The sequence below is a fragment of the Falco peregrinus genome, chromosome 1 (genome assembly GCF_023634155.1).
Source record: "Falco peregrinus isolate bFalPer1 chromosome 1, bFalPer1.pri, whole genome shotgun sequence".
Lineage (NCBI taxonomy): Eukaryota > Metazoa > Chordata > Aves > Falconiformes > Falconidae > Falco > Falco peregrinus.
The window spans coordinates 35281643-35309168 of record NC_073721.1 but is presented as its reverse complement, the minus strand read 5'-3'; the positions used below and the strand labels follow the sequence as shown (position 1 = coordinate 35309168).

General features: G+C 38.8%; 1 protein-coding gene across 1 annotated transcript; it reads right to left on the bottom strand.

Annotated features, from left to right (window-relative positions):
• Positions 1-1631: 1631 nt before the first annotated feature.
• TDRD1 (tudor domain containing 1) lies at positions 1632-27411 on the bottom strand. The gene is made up of 24 exons (XM_055790996.1): positions 27213-27411; positions 24995-25065; positions 24654-24801; positions 24118-24223; positions 22884-22944; positions 21163-21267; positions 20620-20802; positions 19847-19993; positions 18749-18920; positions 17105-17188; positions 16556-16738; positions 15359-15466; positions 13761-13931; positions 12089-12337; positions 9614-9736; positions 8362-8472; positions 8001-8171; positions 6576-6821; positions 5964-6080; positions 5630-5746; positions 4300-4467; positions 3778-3999; positions 3561-3607; positions 1632-2489 (listed from the first exon to the last, which is right to left on the bottom strand). The coding sequence occupies exons 1-24, from the start codon at positions 27409-27411 to the stop codon at positions 2403-2405; spliced, it is 3396 nt and encodes a 1131-aa protein (XP_055646971.1). The 3' UTR covers positions 1632-2402.
• Between the last annotated feature and the right edge of the window lie 115 nt (positions 27412-27526).

Sequence of the window (27526 nt, the reverse complement as noted above, 5' to 3'; positions counted from 1 at the left end):
CATGCTTTTCCACACAAAACCGATGGTCTCCCAGTGCACGCAAGTACCAGATACACACCTCCAGGAATTATTTAGAGGGCTCATTTAAAAAACTGTGGGTTGGGCTTTTTTGCTGGTTTGGGGGTTTTTTGTGTGTGTTTTTTGTTGTTGTTATTTTTGTTTGTTTACAACTGGGGATATGCAACTGTAGGAGCAGAACAGCACTCTACAAATTAATATTTTTTTGAAGTGTTAACATCACATAGTTTGGAATTAGAAAATGTAGTTATATAAGAATAAAGTGGGATTTAAGTAAATAATAAGATTATTCTGCTAAGAAAAACTATAGTAAAGTACCAGACCCCATTCCTAGACCAGCCTTCCTTATTCTGCTTTTCACTTCTTTCCTCCAGTAGGACACGCGGTACCCCCCATACAGACCCCGTCGGCAGCCCTTACCCTCGGAAGCCGAGCAATGCAAGAACTCCACGGCAAGAATGAGGACAGAAGAGCTGTGCCATCGGCAGCCAGCACCTGGACCCCACTCAGCTGTTCCCTGTCCCGCAACGGTCTGGCTTGGTGTGAAAGGGTACGTAATCAGGCTAGATTACACGCACCCACCACCGAGCAGCAGCTCCCGCAATAAAAGCCAAGGAAGAAAGCAGCAGTAGAGCCATTAATTTTAAATACTGTGGCACTACTTGATGGCCCAGCTTTGGAGAGAACATTTCTTGTCTTACACGATAGGGGTTACCACAGCATAGCTGTGAAAAACCTGCAATTCTAAAAGAAAAAAACCCAAACATTAAGAGGATCACAGTTACTGTGCTCTCAGCCCCCCCAGGGAAATCTAACAGATTGAAAACAAAGGTCACAGCTAGGGATTGATTCAGATTAGCTAGTAGTTTAGAGAGTAATGCAGTTCTCAGGAGGTTACAGGAACCTGGCTGGAGCTACCAAACAGGGCCTGGCAGAGCCCAGCTGGTGCCGAATCCCACTGGGAAGTTCTCCCTGACCCCCCCCAGGGTCAGCTGTGTTGCCGGCAGAAGGAGCAGCAGACCACTGAAATGCACACACTGTGACTGCGCAACACTCTTGTAAATAAAATAAGCATCTTCCAAAAAAAGTAAAACTATATTTAGGAGCAGAGGAGAAGTGTGAAAGCAGACAGCAAGGCCTCAAGAGTCCAAGCCTCAAGACAGCACTGACTTTCAAAAGCACCGTACCACCTTAACAGGACAGGCTTCCTCAGCACCTAACGCGTGCAAGTACTGGTAACTGCACAGGATTGAGCACTTTCAGTCAAGTATCTGGCACATCTCTTCTCACACAAAACTCAACACCTATCAGTAATTTCATAATCTGTGCAGACACAACACTCCCTTCCGTCTACCTCACAGTATATAGTTAGGTAGGGAATGCAACACCAAGTGCTAAATAATAAATTTTTAAAATTCTGTCAAACCCCACTAAACAGTATACTCTAGCTCCTCCAACTGTGATTCATAAATGAAAATGATCCCTCAAGTATTAAGAAAAGGCTGGTGTTTTTCAGTGCTACCTAATTTTTATTAAGTTTATACTACTACCCTTTGAGAGGTGCTAGACTTCCAGGTCACTTCTGGTTTTCTCCTCCAGAAAGGATGGCAGGGAATTAAGAAATTTTATTTACCAAGAGCATGGATGTTACAGTTTAAGTGCCTGAACAAAGGGTATTATACAGAACATGATCACACAGGAAAATTTACCTCAAAATCAGATTCTATACTAGTATCTAGGTAAATACAGTCTGTAGCTAATAGTTTATCACTTCAATTATTTCAATTACAACTGAAAAGTAACAGAGAAGCAAAAGGAACGCAAGGCTACATCAAGAACGTAACAGGTTTCCATATTTCTTGCTTGATTTGTCCCTCCATCAATGTTCCCAAAGTTTTCATATGAAGTTAAGGAGTGAACTAAGTCTCCAAGCCATACAAAGTCTCTTATCTCTCCTTGCTGTGCACTGTCTAGAAGGATTACTGTCAGGGACAAAAATACAGTTTTTCAAGTAAAATAAACAGTACCAAAGTTGAAGTAAGCTTTACGATTACAATAATTTCAAATCTAAGTTTGCAGAACACACAACGGAATGGCCACTCCATCCTTATGCGCATTCAACAGCAAAATAAAAGCAAATAAAAAAAAGCATAGCAGCACACGGTGGTATAAAACAAAAACAGAACAGAAATTTTAGCTTAAAGCTTTGAAATCCTTCAAGTTATGTATTTATTTAACAGTAACAATCCAAACATACAAATAAATACAGGTAAACAGCAGACTTTTTACATAGCAACTCTCTTTTAGGCTAATGAATACGCTTGCTTTTCCAAAAGAACCGCAGCAACCTGGTATACATTCAAATGAAATGGCACGTCAGGGACTTAGTGGTCCAACAGTTTTTTCATTTCAGTGGATCTATCTGGATTCTGGTTTAGAAGGAAGAGTAGGATCTGTTCGTGCCTTTTAAGCTGTGTAATAAACAGGAAAAAAAAGAAATATACTATTATTTTATTTTTTTAATTGCTGGTTTCAGATTAGGATAGATCCTAAAACTTACTCATATTAGGGTAGATCCACGTTTACTCTGAATCGGCAAAGGTCTAAATGACCTTGAACAGAAATGCTTTTTTCCCCATCTCCAAAATATCATAGTGCCTATTTTTGCTTTTGACCTTGTTGCCTCTGGCTGGGGGAGAAGGGGAAGTTCAAACCACGCCTGAAAGGGGTTTCTGTCTTTAAAACTCAAAACTGCTCATTTCTCTGACAGCAGTCCTCACTTTGAGGAAGGCCAACACATCTCTTCCAGTATACTTCAAGTGACTTTTGGTAATCTCAAGTTCTAATTTTTCATGAACAGCTCAAGTTAAAATAAAAGATGTGGAAGCTTAAAACCAGAAAGCTTTCCAAAATTTCAGGAATGTGCCATGTCTGTAAGGGACACTTCATTTTTTTCCAAAAGGGAAAAAAAACCCCATCTTGCAACTGGCAAACACTGTTAAAAATTCCAGCATTCTACTGAACTCAGATTCTCAACCCCAGCTCCATGACTGAAACAGTGTCATGTATTAATATGAATCTCTGCTAACTGAAATACACATTGGAAGAATCTTTTCACATGTGCAGCTGTTTGCTACGTTGTAGCCACAGCAAAACACAGCCCTATTACTGAAGAAAAAAAAAATCCAGGTGCCCTTCATCTAAATGACACAGTTGATGCAAAAGACAACAATGACCTTTACACAACAGACATAAGCAACACTCCTGAGCCCTCATACTCTTAGAAAAACAAAGAGAGCTGTATGTGTGGCAAAACAGACTAATGAATTCTCTGTGATGGATACACTATCCTCCCTCAGTTTCAGGGTGCTCTAGTTATTACCATGTATAAAACAAATACAGAAGAAGTGTCAGGATACTCACTTTGCTTATCTTCAATGCTTAGGTTAGTTACTATCTGCCTATTTCCACTTGCCTCCCACAGGGTTTCTTTTACATTCTGAAAATGTGAAAAAGCAAGTATTGCTGGGACCGAATCTTACCTGCATTTTTAATTCTCTGCAGCAGCATTTGGTCTCACCTCCATCACCTACAAAAGACAAAGCAAGTGAATAAGTAAAACACACATGGACACTGTTTCTCTAATTTAAGAGATTATGTGTGGAATTCTCTAAGCTTTTTAGAAGGAAAAGCCACTTAGGCATCCCACGCACCCACAGTTCTTCAAGTAATTTGAAGGAGTTAAGTGAAAGTATGTACCTTGATGTTCAGTACGTATGTTTTCAGCACTACAGGCTTTGACTAAACCTTCTGTTATGAGTTTGTCAGCTACATTCAAACTACCATTTTCACAAAGTGTCTCCACTGTTACCAAATTAACACTTCCATTAATTCCTTTCACTGTAATTGTGACGTATTTATTCAGTAACAGTTCTTTCAACTTCTCAAGTAATAATGGAGACCACCCAGCTTTCTCTATTCCTGTAAAAAAAACACATACCATCAAGTTTGTTCTATAAATTCCTTTATGATACAACTTGAATCTTACATGTAATGCTATCACTGTTTTTAAAAATGCGATGCTAAATTTTCCTAACATAAAATAGCTTAGATTCTTCAGATAATTAACTAAACCCGCTTTCTAAAACACCTTTTGCAGCAGTATACTATTGTAGCAGATCATCATGTTGATCACTATTAAGGAATGAACACTGTCATCAGAATAAGTACAGATTTATAACATACAGGAAAACCAGTCAGGGGTTATTGGGGGGGGTTTACCTGCAAGCGAACACACTATTATCTGAAAAGGCAGCTTTAAGTAGGAACTGGTGATTGGCAACACCTTTGAAAGTGGTAAAGTCTCTGTGTTCCCATAGTCTGCATACAATACTTTCACTACAGACTGAGAAGCTTGTAGAACAAGAGCTCTGTACCAATGGCCATCACCTGAAGAGATAAAAAGAAACACATGTGAAGTACCATCTTATAAACACAGCTTATCATGAGAACAAGCATCTGTATAGTTCTCCCGTAATTTTAAATACTCTGGTACATGCAAAAGGCCAACTGACAAGAAGCAAGCCCACAGAACAACAGAATAATTTCCAATTGCTGTATTCAAGAAGATGAAAGTGTTCCTTTCAGAATTTTGCTCAAATTACACAGGTAAAATTTTTACTCCAATACTGTTTGAAAGATGTCTGCACTCTATTTCTACCTTCTTACTTTTGTTTTCCAATGCATATTCCTCCTCAAAACATAACCAAAATTAGTAAGAAAAAAAATACAATCCTTCTTCTTCCTCAATTATCCTGAAAATCCATTAATATAGTAATAATAAAAAAAAATATCAATGGAAGTTAAAAACAACTATCAAACACTTAAGATATAATCTTGTGGTCCATAGTATTTCTTTTGAAATTCATCTATCCTGTTTTCCATAGGCTGTTATCAAATCTAGCACCCAAGTTCACTTTCAGCACTTTGTCAGATCTCCTGTAACCACCCACATGTAGTCTACACAATTTTTTTAGAAGAAGTAGAGTTGTCTTACAAATATTGAGCTAGTGTACCAGCAGAGCATCCCCTCTTCTGAAAGACTAAGATAATAAATTAAGTCCTCTCACTGTTAAGAATACTTTTGACTTGAACTAACAGTTCACTAAGCCAGGACAGGTTGTTAGGCTAACAAGGCTGAATGATCAGTTGCCATAACCAGTGTCACCACCTCATGCTTGCACAAAGCAACAACAAAAAACATCCAGGCATCCACAAACCAGAAGTAGGTCTGTATAGATGCAAGCACACTACTGCTCTGCCATGAATTTCAGTCCCCTGTGACTCAAACACAAACTTCAGTTTAAACAGTAACTAGCTTGCTTTCCTCTTAAAGCTCCATACGTTTTGCAGGGCACAACCTATTCCTTGTTTTTTCTCTCAGACTGTCACATTGTTTCTTTGCTCTAAAGATGCAGCCAGGCTTTCCTGTGCAACAGAATTGAGAGATCTTTAAGCACTTTAAAGTTGGCACTCTTCCTTTTCCTAAAGCAAAAACAAAGGTAGTGTTTTACATGGGTCAAGGAAATAGAAGAACAAATGATTGCCTCACCTGAAAACCTGGCACAACAGGCTTCACCTCGTTTTGGTTTGAAGGGCTGGTTCTTAAAAGATTTACAATATCCCTCCAGATCAATCAACAACTCCTTATGTAGTTTCTCTTGACCTACTAAAAAAAAAAAAAAAAAATATCCCACATTTGATAACCACATTTAGGCATAATGAAGAACACACTTTCAAGCTCCCCTGCTCCCACCTTTGCATTTTTTATATTTTCCTGCTGTCTGAGATACGTTTCCACTCGGTTCAGTTCACTACAGGCATTCATTTTATTAACTAGCTTGCAACAGTGACTTCTTACTGATAATAGGAACAGTGTTTCTTACCTTTAGTTTGAACTGGTACAGCATAGAACAAGTGAGGGCTCACCACCTCTGTTACACAGACAGGTACAGTTTCATCTATAGCCAATTCAATCGACTTCCAGCGCCTGAGTGAGGTTTCTGATAGAAACAGTAAGAAAATGCCATTTACCACTTTCCTCCAAGCACATATATATTACAAACAGCCATTACAGAATATCTTTTTGAATTTTAGAGACAACTGCATGTCTTCACTTTGAGAAATCTAAACAGAGATAATTCTTGCTTAATTTGCTGTTCAAAAGCTATTAGCATATGAAAGCAGCTCAAAGTAAAAAACACATCAGAAAAATAAGATACAGGAAAGTAAATACGGGGAAGAGTTTCAGTTGTAGAAAATTTGCAATTGTCTACTTTCAAATATTCAAATAGCATTCATTTATGACAAACCCACTGATTTTTACCTTTCTGTCTATAATGCCACCTGCTGGACAGCTTGTGTTTAACTGCTCAAACTGACAATAATAAACATGCATAGTTACATTAACCATAGTTAATGTACAACAACAAGATCATGGTTAAAAGGTTGGAATACTGAAAATTCTTGATCATCTAAAAGTTAACACATTTAATTACCTCTTTTGTCAGCAGACTTGTCTGGAAAGTTATTTTTATCTTTTAAAACGTCATTTACAGCAAATTTTTCAAAAGTTAACATCTCATTGATCACTTTTGGATGACCTGAGGAATTGTCAATAAGCTCCACACCTGCCCCATCTCTGGAAAGGGAAATTACTCTGGCTTGAAGCTTTCTCCCTGCAGCATACATATGAAATCTTGCTGTAGCTTCTGGAATCCAGTTGCCATCAGCAGGCTTTATACCTAGGAAGTAGGAGACCTGTTCAAAATACCTCCATTAAGTGACTAAGTGATTTTCTTCAACCCTGTGTTTTCCTTAAAAAATTCCTTGCTTTTTTCTTGGGGTTTTTTTGGTGGTGGTTTTTTTTTGTTGTTGTTTTTGTTCTGTTTGTGGTTTGTTTTGTGTTTGGTTTTTTGTTTGTTTTTTTTTTAAGCACAACTCTAAATACCAAGGCTACTTTTATTATCTTAGGGACAGACATCATATTTCATCCTTTTAACTAGTCTGCCTCTTCCTCCCTTCTTCTAAAAGATGACATTTTCTCTGGAGTCCCAAGTTTTGTTTTCTACGTTTTATGATATACTACCAAGTAAATCCTTGTGCCTTAGCATGAACAACACTGCTAAGACTGTTTATGAATCCCTTTAATAGCCTTTTTATCAAAGGCACAGAAACCCTGTGTTTTAAGAGAAAAAAAACCAAAACAGCAGAAGACACTTGGACAAAATGTGGTTTTGACCTTTTTCCTGCTTCCACATTTTTTATTTTTAAACCAAGTAGACTACATAAGAAAGAAAGAATAATTCTGTAGAATTTTGAGTGATTTGGTGTGGAAAAATGTAGAGGCAGAGAATTGGTAGAAGACTGAGAAACAGCAGTACAGTGCCAAACTCTGCAGGAATCAAATGAAACATCCCTACAGAAAACTGAAAGGCCAGCTTGCTTCACAAACACAGATGAGCACCTTTGCCTGCAAAAAATCTGAGAAATAAGTCAGTCGCACAAAAGCACATTTACTCCTAGCAAGGCAGCAAACAAAAGCTAGTAAGCACTACAGAAGAAGCAGAACTAAACAACAAGCTCCTTTGACTGGTAAACCAGTAAGTAACCTTTATGCATATCACACTACAGCACTGTCAGGAGCTCAGGGAAGAACCACCATCTTTCTGTAAAATGCCAGTCCGCTGTGTAGTAATGCTAGAACACCAGCTCCCACAACTTCCAGAAGCTGGAAGCAACAGAGATACTATAAAACAAACGCTTCCTCTTGTCTGTAGTGTGTCCCCCCCAAAAAAACCAAACCAAACCCTGCCAGAAACAGTTCTGTGAAGCATAACCCTGTCATCACCTCCTTCTCCCAAAGCAGCAAGTCCCTAAATGCAACAGCTCTTATAAGACAAAGAATGCCTAAGATCATCCACCTGAGAGCCAGCATTTAATCCCTTGAAATGGAAGTTGTAGGAACGAGGATGAGATCTGCCGTATTTTATCCAGTGGTACTTCCTCAGTATTTCCATAGTCCACAAAGCATACTTTAGCAGTTCCACATGAAGTAACATTTTGCACCAAAGCACGGTACCAGTTACCATCATCTAATTTTAAAACAGTTAAAAAAAAGAAATTACTTCACACATTTAGCAATTTTACCAGCATTTATATTTTAGTAAATATATCCAATTCTTTGCTATCCTCTGCCAATGCAAACTATCAGCTATCTAATTTTATTCTTTTTTGCTTTATGTTCACCCTGCAAAAACAAAAATATTTTAAGCTGTTACTTACCAGAGAAAAAAGCACAGCAAGGTTCTCTATTCTCCAGCTTAAAAACATTTGGTGGAGTTTTCTGACAGTATTCAGACAACGATTTGTTAAGTAAGCGTAGAGCAAGTAAAACTGAAAATCAGAAAGAAAAAACCAAATATGAGATCAACAAAATAAGCTGACTTGAACTTTATCAATATTGTTTGCTGTATAGCCTGCTTACAACAGATTTGATGGGAGATTTCTGTGAATTTTAGAATTTCATAAAAAAACCAATAACTGAGTTGCCTACTTAACTTACTAGACTTACTAGCAGGAAGAAATGAGATAGCTGATATATACTGACAAATCAGTTCAACATGGTTAACAAAACAACCAGGGATTCTTCCTGCTGATCCAACAAGCACCCTTCACTCCAAAATCTTAAGTATATTTAACAGCCAGATAACACCATGGGAATTAACTAGTTCAATCAGCACGTGAGAGATTACAGGATCTCACCCTGCTTGCTTATTTATTCTTGATATCAAGTCCTTTAGCCTTCTCTATAACATCACTTTTAGGGAGGAATTCAGTCACGTTTCAAAGGCAATAAGCCACAAAGAATCTATACTACCCCTAGGTAAATCAAGGAATATATTTATATTTCCCTCACTTCTTAAGATCTGCCCTGTATTTTTTTGTTTGAATGCATTTAGCTTCCATGTCCAGCCACCTTGTTTCATCACGCTTTCTCTAGTAGGTTAAGAAAGCCAGCGGCTATTAGAAGTCTTTATACATGCAAAAAGAGGAACAAGATTCTTTTTTTTTTAAGGTTACCCAAGAGGAAGTCAAGTCTCAAAAGCTATTTTTTCTCATTTTCATGTCATTTTACCTCTTTTGAATCTTTTTAAGTTTTTATAAAGTAGAACAGGACAGAGTACTAGACAAGAACTCCAGTAAACATCGGATGGGAACATCTCTTACTTGCTATCTTCTGTTTGGGTATCCTTTGCTAGGTTATGGTAGGTCTTTTCACTTTTCTCTACATTCTTAGATTAAGTTTTATTCAACTGCTTAGCTTCAACATTTTCAGATTTCCATCTCAGAGGCACTACATACCGTGATCTAATTTCATCATCATTCCACTTGTATTCTTAGATTAAAAAAAAACTTCAGAGGTAAGCTCTGGTGATATAAGCTCACTTGAAGCAGTAATGGATTAGAACTGTAACAAGTGACAAATCAGGAAGCAAAGAAACTAGGAGAAAGAAAAAAAGCTGAATAAACTTACCACTCTTATTTGAAATCTGACAGTAGAATTCTCTAGGACTGTAAAGTGTACACACTACAACATCTACTGTTTGTTCAAGAGTTAGTTTACTCCACTTGTAAATTCTTTCATCTGTTGCATCCTCTACAGAGGACAAAAAGAAGTAGAGAAAGGAAGATAAATTATTTTTTTTTCTGTAAAGATTACTTTATACATCCTGAACGCTCATTCACGTCCTCAAATTCCTTGTTATAAATAATCCAACAGACTAATTACCAGTGAAAACCTCTTTGCAGAATAAAATCAAGAAAGAGGAATGTGCCAGTTGCTTAATGTATTTGGTCACTACTTGGAAGGGCAAGCCATAGATGAATGGGGGAAGAGTAGTCACAGAGGTACACACTAGGTAGCAATCACCTGAGCAAGAGGGACACTGGTAAACCTTTGTTCCTGGGAAATGGAGCGGGGGCACAGAAGAGGGAAACAGCTGTCACCAAGAGTACTGGAAATAGTCCAAGGAGAAGAAAGAACAAAAAGATTAATAGAAAGACTAGTAGTAGGAATTTGCACTATATATTACACTGAAGTACCTGAAAGAAGCTTACTATTTAACTCAAGTTGCAGATCAGGTGAAAACTAAATTATGGCACATTGAAGAAGCCATTGTTTCCCCCATTAGCTTATTATTACATTTTCTTGTATCTTTCATAGCTGTTAAGTTTGTTATAGCTTGTGGTAGGCAGCACCATGCAGAAATACTGTTAGCCTTTTTAAGACCTTAGTCAAAGTGGCTGGCCTCCAAATTTGGTAGACCTTTCCAGTTCTAGGTGTTTAGGATTTTTTCTGAAAATTAAGCTCAATAAAGTTGTTTTGAGCTTCAAGGATGGCCACGCTGAGATGCTCTTTCATCTGCTCAGTATGTGTCTGATAGTAGATTACTTTAGGAAATCATACTGCCAACAAAGAAAAAACCCAAGCACACAACAACAAAACCCAAAAATCCAAACACAAGCAAACCACAAAACAAACCCACCCACCGACCCCCTGCTCAAAAAGGGTCAAACCAGGCTCTCAAATCTTCTTTATTTTCAGTGGAATACAAGACTGTCCTTCACACTGTAAGCAACTACCAGATCCTTACTGGAAGGAACAAAGCACAGTTGGCATATTTTGAGAAATATGCTCAGAAAGTAGAAGCTGGTTGAATTTTCCACTCCAGAAGGAAGAAACATTGATGAGATAAAGAAGAATTAACAAATGGTTCAAAGTCTAGAGAAAGCTTTAGGATGCTTAACAACTGTGAAATAGAACTGGTTATCCTTTCATGTAATGGTGATATTTCTTCTAACTGGTCCTCTGAACCGAGAAATACATTGTTTCTTAATTTCTGGCAATTAAAATCTACTTTTATACCATGCTGGATCCAGCAACCACAGATTTAATTCCCAAGTTTAAATAAAGCGAAAAAGTTAATGAAAAATTATTTTGCAAGTTGACAGTGAAATATATCTGTTCAAATTCCAGTATAAAAAGCACAAGTATTAAAACACTAAAGACAACAGCTGATACTATGTTTAGAACTGCATTCAAGAGCTCCCACTCAGTGCAAAAAATTAAACAAAGGTGAAAAATAAACAGGAGACTTGAGTAGTACAAAACAGGTCCGGGATGGCGACCGTAGATCAAAATGTGTTTGGAAATAGCCACAAAAGTTACTGTTAACTTGAATTTTATACAAGATGCCTTATCCTTCTGAACAAAGATAGGGAATAACCATGTTCTGCCCACGAAACATCTAGTGAGTAAGATCACAATTAAGGAATTTGGACATAGTCTTGACAAAAAAGGCTTCCCTCAGTCTTCAGTACAGATGGATCAGGAGAGAATGTATAGTTTTACCAGACACAGGATGGAAAAGAAGGGCTGAAAACATGCTTCATGTGAGAGAAGCTAGGAATCTTCCCACAATACAAAGAAATCTGACAAAATTTGCAAATCTCTGTAACTGAAGCTTTGGCCACCAAATGCAGAAAAGGCAATTTAGACATAGCCTGGAAGCTGTATAGGCTACTGCAGTCAAACCAACTTTCAAAGACTAAAAATGTGGGTTTACACGTAAAATATAGGACAATGAAGATGAAACACTATTTGAGCTAAAGGACAAAGGCATAAGAACAAGCAGGTACTAATTAATCATATCCTACTTTCACCGGAAATTCTAAGACTTAACCAGAGCAAGTGAAATACTAGTACGGTCTTCCAAAAGTAAGCAATCACAACTTTGTAATGTATGTACACATACATACATACACACACACAAGCAAACACACAATTTCTTTATGGCAAAGCTGCCACAGCTAAACTGCAGAGCTGTGAAATCTGGGCTTCATGAGCCAAACTGGAAAGTTTTTTGATTAAGAACTTCCGTCCTTTGTATGTACCTGCCCTGGTAGGAGGTTAAATAACGCCAATTCAACAGGACACGCTCGTACTCACCATTTGCTTGCTTAACATCACTCATTCGGACTGTTGGTAAGGCCATCCCTGATTTCTCAGCTGCACAGCCTCTCTCTATAAGATAGCTTGATAGATTTATTACTGGAGTAACAGATGCATCTACAAGCTTCACCACAGATCCATAACTCTCTTTATCCACTACTTCTACTGTAAACACTTTGTCTTTCACCAGTTGTTTCATAAAAGAAATAGCTTCTGAGGTCCAGGCTTCTAATGGTGGCTTTACACCTAAAAACACATAGAATGGAAGGGTTCTGGGGACAGTCCAAGTTTCAACAATATGTGGAAAGGTACAGTAACACTGTTAAAAACAACAGTTAAGCAGAAGATATACCAAGTGACTCGCCCTCACTCCTCATGCTTATAACAAGATTCCAAACCCAAGTATTTAGATTCTGAGCCTTTCAGTACTTGGATTTAATAAAAATCTGCAGAGATGATGTACAACTAGTTTATTACACAAAAAGAAGTATAAATTCAGACTTAATACTTACTTAGTATGAATGTCTACAAAGTGTCAGTCTTTGGGTGTTATGAATACAACCTCTAGTTTTGAATATTACCATCTCACAACCAATGGATCTGCTATTATAAGCTTCTTCCTCCTTAAACATTTACTCTTCATGCTATTCAATTAATTTCTAAAAGGCAAGTTATAACCAGAACTTTATAGTAACATAACGGCAGAAGTTGTCTTCCAGAAAGATGATTTATGCAACAGTAATCCTTGATTCTAATCAGGAAACATCTTATCTGATCACCTTTTTGTGCCCATGTTGTGTTTAGGATATTTTCTTAGTCTTAGAGCACACATTATCAGTTACAGGCATCATGATTTGCCCCAGAAAAGAGATTTCTTTAGGTCACATTCTGTATTCATTGGTTCAATCTCTACATACAAGGGAAGCATCATTTCATGTTTTCCTCCAAAGCAAGCAGCTAGAATGCTGCTCTGAACTTTATAAAAAAAATTGGAAAAGCAAATTAAATATCAAGTATTGTAAAGGAAGGAGAGACATCAAGTATTCTAAAGGCTGGGAAATGAAGCAAAGGAGTACACTATCTTGCATAGTGATGGGAACAGAGAAACCATTTCTGACAGCAGGTTAAACAAGTATGTCAACAAAAAACCCAATCAGATTATGATCCTTGCTTGAGACGGAAGGATGAGCTAGGAAGCGTCAACATCCTTGTCAACTTGACATATTTCACAAGCCTATGGTGAGGAGTCTACCAATAGTTTCACTAGATATGCCCCCGAGGAGAGTGACACATACAGTTCTGAATTTCAAGATACAGAATGAAATTTTACCTTCCCTTGCAGTGTTAGAAGCACAACAGATTTAGTAATTTCACAAATCCAGCTCATGACTTAATTCTGCTTAGAACAAAAGCACATGCAAAACCTAACAGGTGTGTTTATACAAACACAGTTTACCAGACATACAACTGCAGGTCACCAGGTAAATTACAAAAGACTTACCACATTTTGTAGATAGGCCACAACAATTAAGAATTCTGGAAATAACACCTGCTGTTATCTCCATCCTTCCTCTTATTTCAATAGAGGATATTATAGGTGTGATCATTATGGAACCCCACTTATTCTTGCCTCTATCTAGTTTGAAACAGCTTATAATTTATTACATACCTGCCAAGGTACATCTTATGGCTTGAGCTGGCAAGTGCATTAATCTTGGAATCAGAGGACGAAGTCTTGTCAGTGGAAGAACTTCAAGATTACCATAATCTATATAGCCCACCAAAACTGTATTTTCAGAAACACATGCTATAACAGCAGCACGATACCAAAGATTATCTTCTAGAAAGGAAGATAAAGATGTTAATTGTACTTTCTTTTAACTTCTGAGAACAGAATGATTTTTGGGGCAGACCAATATAAAAATACATCAATCAGCATAAAACAGCAGCATTACAGTTTACACAAACCTTCACAAAACCCTTATGGATGCAACATCTACCACCACCACCCCTCATACGAACTGAATGTCGCAAACTCCTTCTTTCCATAGAGATCCCCCTCTCACAAATACACACTGCAACAAAGAATTGACTGCATTATGTGGGTGTAGTCTTCAAGTTCAATAAATTTAAACCAACAGCAAATAGTTATCTCAGCCTACCATAATGACATGCAAGTCAAAGGCCACATAACAGGTACAATAATTTAAGTATTTTAACTTAATTAAGTTTGCATTTCTATTTCTCAAATATTTTAATTTTATCAAGACATGTGAGGTACTGAACTGATATAATTCCCTAGCTAGGCACCTGAAATCAGTGCCCATACAAGTGCCAAGACAGCTTACTGGTAGTACCCGTTTTTCAGAACGTGCAAAAGAACATCTATTTCAGCTTATCTGTTCAGTTTCACAGCTGATTTACTCAACCCGGCAAAACCACAGAAGATGGAAAGAAATAAATGACCAGGAATTTTCAATCACAAAGAAGTTAAGAGCAGCATTTCCGACCAGAAAAAAAGGCCTTAGAGCAGCAATGTGTGACTTTTTTTTGTTGTTGTTAAGTGCTAGATAAACAGAACTATCTGTGAGAAAAAGAGATTAACCTTCATCCTTCTCCACTCAAACAAACAGGACTTCATATTCTAATAAATAAAAGGTGTTTCTTTCCTATAGACTTACCAGTTTCTAGCACAAAACACTGCTTTACCCAGAACGCTAGCCTATGTAGAGGCAAGACTCAGTTTTGTCATAAGACTTGTAAAATTTGACAGCAGTGATTACTGTCACATGGAAACTAAGTTATGAACATACAATTCAGGATTACCAGCTCCTGGCTAAATAACATTTTGAGAAGTCATCTATCAAACAGCATTGTTACACAAAATGCCATTTCTTCTGTCCCTTTTTTAGGGTCTAAACTTTCAAGTCTATCTATTTCCAGTCACAGGACATAGTACTCACCCAAAATTTCTTCACACTTTCTTAAAAAGCTCCTTCATACAGAAGTTAATCCAGTCTTAAGAGTCTGCTCAATAAAGGGACCATTTTATTGTTTAAAAATTTTTAGACTAGTATTTTATACATTTCATCATTTGCTATTAATAATTTTTTGAAGCAATACCAAATGCTACCCACAGCTAAAGCCAGACAGAAAGAAAATAAGCTCTATATGAAAAATTTCTAAACATAATTATAAAATGTGTTCATTTTTTGTAATAAATAAGAGTGACATAAATTAAGAGCCATATGTTCACTCCATTTTTACCTGTGAACTGGGCACAGCACACATCTCCAGCAGCAGGTTGAAAAGCTGAACTACTGGGAGATTTGTCACAATATTCATTAAGAGACACTTCAAGCTCAGCAAGTTGACCTGGTATTAAAATATAAAGGTTTTGGAACATACACTGCCTTGTTAATTATTACATAAATACATAAATCTTAAGTTCAAAGCTTGGAAGAACATCTTGTAGTATAACAGAGATTAGTTCGCATCATGTTTAACATAATATCAAAATAGTGATGAGACTAGGACTTTTCAGTCAGGAACATCGAAAAGAGTCCTCACTCAAGCCTGAGGAATCACAGTGCTAAAGAAAGCACAGAAGGAAAACCAGTCACAGACTTTCTCAACACAGGAACAAAACTGAGGCCAGTAGGAACTGAAAGCAAGCCAGTGAAGCATCTAGAAAGAAACCAAGGAAGACAGCTCCTCAAACAAAAGGCAGATGATGAGGTCACTTCTTGCCAAAGGGCACACTATGCTGGGAGTCTACCCAGAATTCAAAGGCTGCACAAGTACACTGAAGAGAAATACACCAGATCACATTCAGCTAGAAAAGCCCTTTTAGCTGAAAAAAATGCAAAACGCTGGCTTGGACAGCACTAGGAGGACATAGCCCACAAACTTACTCTGCTCTTATTCTCCCCCAGGTGTCTGTTTATAGGCACTGTGGGAGATGCACCAAAAAGCCCCTGCAGCCTAGCACTCTAGCCCACTATAGCGTTACTTGCAGTCTTAGGTTTTACTTAACGGAAGACACCAAAGCAGGGATGGGCACTGTTACCTGGCCTTCTCATACTCGACATTCCTCCCTACCACGTCCCGAGGAAGCCCACTGCCCTCTGGTGGTAAAGCAACAAGGTATTATAGGAACAAACAAAGTGATTAGAAACTCACACACATTCCTGGAACAGGTGAGAGAACATATTAAATATTTGTGATCAAATTGTCTTCGGATTGCTATAATCCGTGCCACACCATCTTTCTAATATGCACTACTCAGACTGCTCACAAATTCACCTTACAGGTTAGAAAGTGGTATCAACAGCTAACACTGCCATGGCCTAAAGCTACAGGGAATCACCGTAAGACCAGCAACCCCTTCCTCCAGCTACTCTCTACTGAAGAGAAAAATGCCATACTAGATATCTAACATCCAGTTTTCCATGCGTCACTTACAGGCACTGCGTGTCTGCTGGCAGTAAAAGTTTTCTGGATTTTGAATGCAGGAAACCACACCAGGAAATACATCTCCGATACACACGGAAACACACTCTGCAACTGAATTAGAACAGTGAAGAAAATCTTCATGTTCACCTGTTTTTTCTTTACTTCCCTTAGTATGGTTTTCTGATGCAGTACCTGGGGAAAAACAAAACAAAACGTTGCTGATCAAAAGCTAAATGACTCTGACAATTTAAACACGCTAAAGCAGTTTATTCTTTTTGCTGACCCTTTGGACTTTGAAGGCTCCTGTCATATTATCCACGAAATGAATGCCCACATAATCATCACTAAACAAACACTTCGTACTATTAAAAAGCATATGTACTAGTGTCACTAGTGAACTGAAGGAAACTCCACTAACCAATGTTTTTAAGTAGGAGGTGCCACTAGTGAACAGCTAGAATATTTACTATGTTCAGAATATCATGCAGCACAGGAGGACCTAAAATTCCCCAAAGTTTTTCCCATCTCTTATTAAGAAATCTGGATTTGCTCGCTTACCTCTTGGAGAGTCTCCTCCTGTGGCATTACTTCCTGGAGTTACATCAGACCTTATTTTTAAAGGTATTTTATCTAGGCAGTCTCCTAACATACACATGGAAGGAACAAAAGTTACTTATCACACAAGATAGTCACCATTTAGTTTCATTTCAGAACTATCTTCTGCGCCTGACCTATATCGATATCCCTCTCAGAAGGTGAGCATGTTCTACTTACTGACCAAGCGCTTAATATGCTTAGAATGTAGAATAAAAGTAGTTTCAGAGTAACTCAGCTACTTGAGTTTTCTGAAGACATTCACAGCTCCAAGACTGACTAAAGAAAATGAGCAAAGCAGTAACAATCAACATTTACTCAGAGTCACTACAGACCACTAGCTGAAAAACTGATTACAGCTTTTCAGACCAAGGATTCGTAACTTACCTCCAGACTGGCAACATGGAGCATGCAACCAGTTACCAACATTTACAGAGAAATCTTAGGTTTCTTAGCTATTACCTATGCTGTTTCTGATGCACAAAAAATTCCAAGCTTTCAGTAGAATTATTTTCAACTGAAAACTTGAATACAGCTGTTTAAGTTGCTTGTAAAGTCTTGGAATAGCTGCATGCAGGAGTTCATTAATGCAATGGTATTTTTGTGATCTTTTCTCCAAGAGGCTGGCAAGTTATATTGCTTTGCCATTAGCATGTTGTAAAGCAACCAAATGTGAAAGTTGAATTTACACAGGACTAAGGTGAACCACCATTTTACAGATTGCAGGGACTACAACATTGGAATAAGCTTCAGGAATTTCAGCAAGCTAAGAGCAGCATCAGCCATTGCTTCCTTCAAAGCCTCTGTGGGCTGCACATCAATGAACAGAGTATGTTCTTAGTACTATATTGCTCTTGCTCTGCAGCCAGGGGAAAAAAACCCAACAACACCAAACAAAACAGCCCTCCAAATAATGACACAAGGCACACCTTCCCTGCATTGATCTGGTTCCACAGTCAAAGCCACCCCACCAGCTCAACTGAAAATCTGAATTCAGACTCCTCAAAGGTTGGGTGCTCTGCTTGTCTCTATCCACTGAGGCTCTCTAAGTTAGAAATACAAACATGCTTAAGAGTTCTCCACCTAAATACAACAATACCCAGTGGCTGCACTTTCTTTGGGATACTTTTTTAGTGAGCATATATGAAATATAACAAAAGCTGGTAAAATCTTTAGTGGAACTAGAAACCGAAACCATAATTTTTAAAGAGTTAAAAATGCATGAGATAAAAGAAACAACATGGTCCCACAATTTGCATGCATCTAGTAAAAAGGGGAAAACAAACAAGATTATCCAGAAAATGCTGAATTGATGACAATTCTACTGGAAAAGTAACTTCAGTGAAATCTAATGTTGTTAAGCATAACAAGGTATTTCAGGTGCAGACATTTTAAGATTACCTCTAAATGGAAAAGTGAAATAAAAGAAAATTAAAAAAACAATAGACAAAATCAAGAGGCAGGTTGGGAGATTGACAAGAGGGAGGAAAGCAAATTAAAAAACTCCTCTTTTAAAGGTATTAGGCAGGAGGAGGGAAAGTGAACATGAAAGACATCAACTGTGTTTGGGTTTCCCCCCCTCCTTCCCTCACGCTACCAAGTACTTACCAACATCTGGAAAAACAACATCTACAACAAAATTCAACATAATTTCTTCCTGTAGTATGTCAACAACAGTTACTGAACAGTGCTTTCCCGTGAGTTGGGAAGAAAATCTAGCCATGCCTTCATTCCATCGTTCTTCTTTTGGGTCATAATTAGCCAAGGAACACTTAATGGCCTGGAAACAATTACAATTAGGACAAGTGGGGATAGGGGTTTTTTTGCCCTATAGAAAAAGCAATTAAATAATTAAGGTCCTCAGAAATGTCATCTTGCATACAAAAGTTAAAGCTGCTGTTAGAATCCCAAGTGCTATCAAGTCAACTAACTTCTTTACAAGAGAGTTAAGAATTAGCACAAGTTCAGGCTGTAAACTATATTTCTTCTGTTTCTCCCACTTCTGTAAGGCACGGTTATGGCACACATCACATCTGACCACAGGTGCATGTCCCATCATGCCCTCAGCAGACACTAAGGGCTTTAAGCCAAGACACAAACTTCTCAAAATCATTTATGGAACCAGTAGAAAGTCATGTAAACAAGCTATGAAAGACTACTCCAAGAGCAGCTAATCATAGCTGTCACTGATTAAAAGAATGCTGCTCTATTCTTCTTTGTGCATAGTTAAACATGCTAGCTGAACCCACAGATCAAAGCTAGCCCATCTATTTTGCAATGGTGGACGTTCACATAGTACGGCAATGAACTCAGACCAACATCTGCCTTTACTCCAAAGTTTGCCCAAACTACAAGTCATTTCTCACTACTGCACGAGACCAGATTAGAGTGCATAGGCAGAATGTTTCCCCTGCTGTTCTCTAGTGTATAAGGTACGTGGGGTCCCAACCACTCTGCAGCGTTTTTTTTTTATCAGCTCAGAACCCAATAATTCTACGATTAGGAAGAAAAATGCCAGGCAGCCTTCCTCACTCCTATGGAAACATTTCAGAAGGTGAATTCAGTGTAGTATAGCTGCTTTTATCCATCACTTTCCCTGAACACAAAATACTGTGATAATGACAGTTACACTGAGACATGAGTTAGACTTGTTTCAGAGCCATTCATTTAAAACACCTCGGATAGCATTAAGAAAATTGAACTCACACATGGAGGAAACAACAGTTCAATGTCTTTGTGCAGGGCTTTAATCCAGGAGAGAGGAATATATTCTTCATTTCCATAATCTATATAGAATATTAGTGCCTTCTTTTGCAATAGATCCACATCTTTTATCAGTGCTCTGTTCCAGGTCTGTGTAGGAATAAACGATCATCTTAGTAAAAGCACAACATATTTTGCTTTACTTCATCAAGTTTGTTTATCAAGGGAGCTGACCAATCCTGAAGAGACGCAAATGAACACAACTCACTGTAGTGTTGACTGCTGTGAAGATAAAATTCTACTCCTATGGATACTGACTACCATTCAGTAAATCAAGAATCTGCCAACAACAGAGGAAAAGGGGAAGAAATACAGAGAAGGGGTGGGAGAAGCAGGAACTAGATGTAGCTATAGAAATGCAACCAGAAGGTCAGGTAAGAAACGAAGAATAACTTCCTTGATTAAGCTGAGTCACATTCCAACTACAGTAGTTTAAATTTGCTAAGAACACACACAGCCTTCAAGCAACAGCAGGACAAACAGTGCCTACAGGGCTCAAATACACAAACACAGAAGTAAACTCTTCAGAAGGCGGGGAAAAAATAGCAGTACCTTAAATTTGTGTTCCAGATGTTATAAAGATGTTACAACCACAATTCCACCACAACAAACTAACCTCTAATTAGCAGCCTTCATTGGTCAAGCCATAACAGCAGAACATGTAAACCATGATGAGCTCAACATAGAATGGTTGTTTTATAACAATCAGACATTACCTGATCCTGAGAATACCTTGCAACGCAGACTTCCCCTTGGATAGCAATATATTGCTCTTGAATAACCGTGTCAGCATAACACTCTTGCAGTTTCAGAGAAAGTTTACTGATTTGGTTTAAAATTTCTGGAGAACTCATCTGTATATAAAATTGACTTTGACTCTTGAACTCTGTTACTGTACCCTAAAGAGAAAAGCCACAGTAGATGATAATTATGCAAGAACAACCTATAGTATATTACTCTGGGCCAGTGTTCATTTCAATAAATACATTTCACCCTACACCTGATTTTGTCTTGTTTTTAGTCTAGCGATAATTAACTGTAGGGAACAAAATCACACATTATTTCTGTGAAGGTAAAAAATCCTTCTCACTTACTCCCCCCGAGCCCTGCTTGCATTTACTCATCTTCATAAGAATAAAGAAATGTTACATGTGAGCAAAATGAGACAAAGTGCTGAGGTTATAGCAGCTATAGATACTTAAAAAAAGCTACAAATGCACCTAACAAAACATTGTAGGATTCTTTCAAAATAAAAGTACCTGTATTTCCATAGCTGGTTTGATCCCTAGAGTCTGGAGATCTGAAAACATTATTTTCTTCACATGCTTTTCTGTCCCAAGAGACTCCAGAGAAGTTGAATTACCCTGTTTCAAACAGCTACAAGTTATGTTTAAACTGAAGTTGTTCAGCCATAGCTCCCTGTAGTAACAAGAACTTTTTATCATTTCAAGAAACCTATAAAAAAGTGCTTCTGTGGCCTTCAACAAGAAGCCCTACAGACTTTGTATTACTCTTGAAAACAAAACATCACAGATAAATACTAAACAGACAACAAAAAACAAGTCCTCAAGTCTCACACATTCACCTCATTCTTTTACACCTGTTTTACAGGACAACTCAGCTGTATTTCCTCCTTATGATGCTCTCCTGAAGATCAGGAATTGAATTTCACCTGCTTCCTTGCAGCCTTAACATCACAGAGCAGATTACAGCTACTGCTTTAACTGCTGGCATCCATTTTTTGTAAAGCCTAAACATTTAGTGTAACCTGCCTGATGCATACCATCTCCATCCGTGACATCCTAAAAACATTAAAAAAAATCACCTCCCACAAAGCTTTAGGGAAAACCTCTTTTACATTTGGAGCAACATACCACAGGCTGCACAACGACAAAGATTACTGTTGCAACTGCCAAATTAATTGTTTACTTGCAGCAAAGATCCTTCTAGAAGATTTTCCATAAAAACACATCTCAGTACAATTGCAAAATACATTAAATATTGTTCAATATGCAATATCAGCTCTCTTACTTCTGCAGAACTTACCCGAGTTTCAGAAGATGAACCAGGCAAAAATAAAACTTGTTTTTTTAAAAATATATCAGCTACAAATTGTTTATTCATATTGTACATCCCCTTGATATCAAGGTCCCTCACTATCACTTTTTCACTTTTATCAGAACACAGTAGCAAATACACACACAGCAGAAACCTAGGAGGATGAACTAACAGAAGTCTCATGACCCAAAATGAAGACTCCTTTCTAAATTCCTTTAAAAAGTTAACCAGATGAAGAGCTACTTCAAAGTGGTGTGTGACAAAGGACTGTTTTCCTGTGCAGTGCAAATGTGAGGCTAGTTGGAAGTAGGCACATTTACTCACTTTCATAAATATCATCCCAAGAAACCTAGAAGACAGCAAAATTATCTCCTACAGAAACATTCATAGGAAGACTACAGGAAATGTTTGGCTGAAAGCAAGATTGAGAGGCTTCAAAACTTACAAAGGAGAACTTTGTCATGTTGGATTCTTGCTACAGCAAACAAACAAAAGCTTGTCTGCATCTGTTACTATACATTACTACGCTAAATGTATTTCTCAGATAATTTACAAGGCTCTAAGCATCATTTTATGATCTATGCAAGAAGACACCTGAATTTTTCTGAATTGGATAAGCTACATCTGTTTCCTTCCTAAAATATTTCTCTAGCAGTACCATACATGTCTTGATTTATTACTTTTGCACAAATATGTTTTTCCATACAAAAAATGAGCTGTCTGACAGTATTGCTAAGGGCTCTGGAAGTAACATAATTTTGAATGCTTCTCCTGTAACTTTTGATTCGAAGCACTGATTTTTCTAAAAGGAGTAGATTATAATCCTTGGAACCTGTTCCTTTCCTGTACAGGTTTAATTAAGCATACTGCAACTCTGTCACAGGAGATACACTCAAGACATAGTGAAAACTTTATTCTATACCTTAAGATAAACGCCCTTATTGGTTTCAGCAGGTAACTTGCCTCCATTGTTATTACTTACACTGTAATCAAAGAAAAAGATGTTAATTTTGACGAACCAAAGACAGACAAGTAGCATTCATAACACGATTTGCAAGTAGAACAAAAAGGCTATGCTCATAGTAGGTGGGTTTTGTCAACCCTTATTCCTCCTCCAAGAAAATGTAGAATGACAAATTTGTTAGTTCTCTGTCACACAGTTTTTCGTGATGCCATCATCAATAAATAGTTTTGATTAAAGTGGAGAAGAAATCTTACACTGTTGTTGTGGAGTTCTGATAACAGTAGTTCTGGAGTTCTGTAATCCCAAACCAACCTTAAGAACTGTCAAACCGCAAAACCCGAAGTTGCTATTTCAGTTGAATACATAAATAATATCCAGATAACATACATGCCAGGCTGTCCCCATGACCCCCCAGTTCAGTCACTGTAGCAAAACTTGTGGGGAACAAAAAACCCCACGCAAGCCAACAACCAAAAAAACACCCCAAAACTCTCTTGTAAGCTTTGATTATGGACAGCTGCAGATTCACTGAACTGCAATCATCACTCCTTGCAGGAGACTGTCAGCTTAAATGCTCAGAGCACCCCTCTAAACTGTTCCAAAGCCAGCCAGTTTGTACTAATGGTGCTTACTTTAATTGAAACAGATTATGGAGTGATCTCTTGAACATCTGAACTGGCATGTCAAAAATTGATAACAAGCAACTAGAGAATGGTCTGGCTGAGCAACTTCTTCTAATTGCAGCTGTGCTCCTCAAAGACCAAATATCCACCAAGTTCACTGAGGCTACAGTTACATTCGTTCCTCTTCAGAGGCTGTTAAATGCAATCCTTTAACCGTGCCACCGCTGAAAAACACAGTCCTCTTTCCTACATCACCAATGTCAGTGACAAAGTCATGTGATAAGCTGGTATTCTTACTGCATGCTCACATAGTTCTGACACAGGTAAACATAATGCTTTTGCTTTAAGTCACACTACAGAACACCTTAAGAACCCCAACAGTATCTTTCAAGTCACCCTTCTGAAGCAGGGGAGCTGACTTTTCAGACAAGTATCAGCTAATGCAGCACTAGCCTAAGAGTAAGCAATGTATTTTACTCTAATAGTGCCTTTACACGGTCATTTAAGTCATATCAGGAGGGATATACTGTCTTTCTGTAAATATTACTTGGCACAACTATTAAACTTACTTCTGTTTAAGTGGCTCACAAACAACCCTGTGTGCTGCCCAATCTTTTTTCTGACAATCTACACTGCAATAGTGTACTTGCTTGCACTGTGAACACCTGAGGGATCCTAAAAAAAAAAAAAAAAAAAAAAAGGTCAGAGAGAAACTGTATCAGAAAAGAGCTACTAAGATACAGGTATCATGTATTATTAAATATAACTGCTTTACAAGACTGTTCCGCTACAGTTCTAAGCACATACAAATAGGTATTTGTATTCATGTATAACTATCTGACAATACAGCCCCAGACACCCCACATTCCCTTCTATATTTAAGAAGGGGAAAAAAATCCAAAAAAAACATTTTTTATTAAGGAGGCGCTCTCTTCTAGAAGTTTACCAGTTCCCTAACTCCAACTATGTTCTGAATAGTCACTGTACTTGCATCTAAGAGATAAAAACATACTTCTGTTTTAAGACATTTCTGAGCAAACTTTCTGATCCGGTTTCACTGATAAATACACCAGGCATCACAAACTACAGGACAACAGGCACCTACCAAACAGACTGCAGCAATGGCAGGTCCTCATTTGAGGGGACGAGCTCAATGAGCTGAAGAGACTCTTCTTATATCCAAGAGAGAAAACATTCTGAGGAGAATATCGCCATTTCTTTGGCTTCTCATTAATCAAATCAGAATGCGACAACTGTGGATGGAAAAATAAGTGATTCTTACTAAAAAAAAGCTGTCCATTAGTACAGAAATATTCTAATATACCAAAATGTGAAAACAAAAAGAGTCAAAACTTCAAATTTGAGAAAAAGCACTATATACTGATAATTACTGCTATCTAGAAATGCTCAGAACACTTGGGGCAATTACAGAGTGCAGTAACTTACAGCATTTCCTTTATCAGCTGCAGCTGTCAACTGCGAATTCCCTCTATCAGTTACACCTTCCATGGAACCTCCTAGAAGCAGAAGTATTTGCAAAGGGATCTGATTAACAATGCTAATGCATGCCTGTGTTATTGGGTATTTGCAGAAAGACATAAAGCTCTTATCTACTTCTACTGTTCTGCTAGCACAGTATGTTTGAGCAAATGGAGATGCTAGGACCATGACACACTCTGGAAGTCACTTCTTGCTATCACTTTGGTACACTGCTCTGTGCTTATCACTCAATGTGAGTCCTAACGTCCCCCATCCATAGGTTTGTTTCAATTAAAATTGTTCAGCAGGAACAAAAAAAATGTATTACAAAACCTCCAATACCCATAGGGCATGAATTCAGAATAGGCAATTTTACAGTAACTGAAAGAGTAGAAGTTTCTTTCAATACTGTTGAACACGTAGCCTATGTTAAGAATAAACTTACGCATAGTTTTGTCACATCAGCAAGCATTCAGAAACAAAATATTCTGAAACAAGAGATTTTGACTTTCCAGTGAGTGCCTTACAACCCTTGTGGTCTTCCCAGACAGTTTATTCTTTACCAAGCAACTCTTACAAAAAATCAGCTAAGCCTGCATACCAATACACTAGGAACTCTGCTTTTGTAAGTGGACAACTCATTAACCTACAAAAAACGTTTCCATTGTAGACTACACATGCCATTCAGAGTTTGTTCCAGTCTGTCCAGCCAAGTTCTCCACCCAGCAAACATAAAGCTTACATGGCCTTTTTTCTGCCACCTGGAAGCAAGTTGATCTTGCAAACTTTGCCTAAACTACAGCTCTTGCCTGACATGAAATCAAATTTCATGAACTCTCCACACCCAAGATGACTGCATGTAAAACTACCTCACATCTCATTGAACCAAGTCTTCCCCTGCCCTCCATTTGGAGTAAATGAGAACATGGGTCAGGCAGTACTGAGGCACTGACAAAGGCATGAAATGTTGAAGGAACTCCCAGCTCCCACTGTACGTATCTGTGCCTAATTCCCTAGCACTCCAATTATCCCGTTTTCTCAATTATCTAAGACATTCCAGCCCACCAAGTTTGGATAATTAGAAGTTAGGTATATTTATAAGCCATACTCATATTGATGGCATTTATCAATAATCGAGCATACACACAATTGCAGAAGAACAAAGATACTTTGCCAAGCTTTGGACAAGGTCTCACTTTTATTGCACTCACGCTGCAGGTAAAACTTTCTGTACCACTTCCACACTTGGCAAAAAATACCCTGTATCGTTTGTTTACAAAATAATGATTTTCAGAAACAGCCTCAAAACAGAGCTTTTCAACAGGAAGTCAGCACCTGTAATTCTGCTGCTCTAACTTCTACCAACAACTCTGTTCTTCACACCACCACACAGTATGACAAAAGGTGGTTTTAGGCCAGGTAACTACAAAAGCATGGATTTCAAGATTAATTCAGGCAGGCACACAAAGTATTTTTAAGTCATATTCTGAAGCTATGGTTAGGCATCCAGTTTGGAAGGCCAATTCTCTGCTTCTTTAATTTGCACAAAAAATACTTTCTGCGTTAAAGATCTCAACACCATCCCAGATTACACAACAGAAAGTCCTTTAGGAGAGGAACTGATGAGCAAGAGTGGCCGTCACCACCTTCATAGATTCACTGGAGATGTGTCTCTCCGGAGGAGACCTCACCCCAGACCAGTCACCCCTGCACTGAAGCAGCAGCTGCGGCCACCGGTTCCTCACAGCCAGGCACACGGCCACAGCCTGACACCCTGGCATGGGCAGAGCCGGCACCGAGTGGACGCTGCACCAGGCTTCAGCAAAAGGAACTTCTAGCACCTGCTTTCCAAATATTGACAGGCAATATAATAATTTTAAATACAAAAATACTTCTGCTACATTATATGGGATAAGTCAGATTAAAGTGAACTGGCAAATAAAGCAGGGCAGTCCTTGCATCAACATTGCCTTTAACTCAGCCACAAACGAGCTTTCACAATTCCAACTGTGTGCTACCAGTGCGCACCATTTTCATCGACCCCGAAGAGAAGTAAGCACCCCCACTGCAAGGCCTCCGCACCAGCCCCGCGCTGGCCGCCCCCAGCTCCCCCCCCGGCCCCCAGCACCGCTCACCCCGGGGGAACCCCCCGGCCCCGCCACGGCAGGCCCGGCCCGCCCCTTACCGGTCCGACGGTGGCAGGAAATGAAGCCGCGACCCTCACGGGGAGCTGTGGCTGCCGCCGCTGCCCTGCCAAGTCCGTCCCGCCCGGCGGGCAGCCCGCCAATGGGGAGGGGCGGGGCGGTGGCACGTGCTGCCCGCCCGCCCGGGGCTGGCGGGAACCGGCGCGGGCTGTGCTGCGGCGCCCCCCGGCCGCCCGCCATCTTACCCTGAGGGGAGCGGCCTGAGGAGCACCGGCACCGCGGGCTCTGGGGCGGCTGCTGCGGCGGGGCGGGCGGCCGGCACCACCTCAGGAGCGCTGCGCCCGTGCCTCCCTGT

Bases quoted from the DNA above. Each gene is read 5' to 3' on its own strand.
- TDRD1 (XM_055790996.1), bottom strand. From the start codon at position 27,411: ATGGCGGGCGGCCGGGGGGCGCCGCAGCACAGCCCGCGCCGGTTCCCG. The intron at 19,994-20,619 runs GTAATGTCTGAT...ATTCCTACACAG, and splicing joins CAAGGTATTCTCAGGATCAG to ACCTGGAACAGAGCACTGAT. The intron at 3,608-3,777 runs GTACATACTTTC...TGTCTTTTGTAG, and splicing joins CATACGTACTGAACATCAAG to GTGATGGAGGTGAGACCAAA.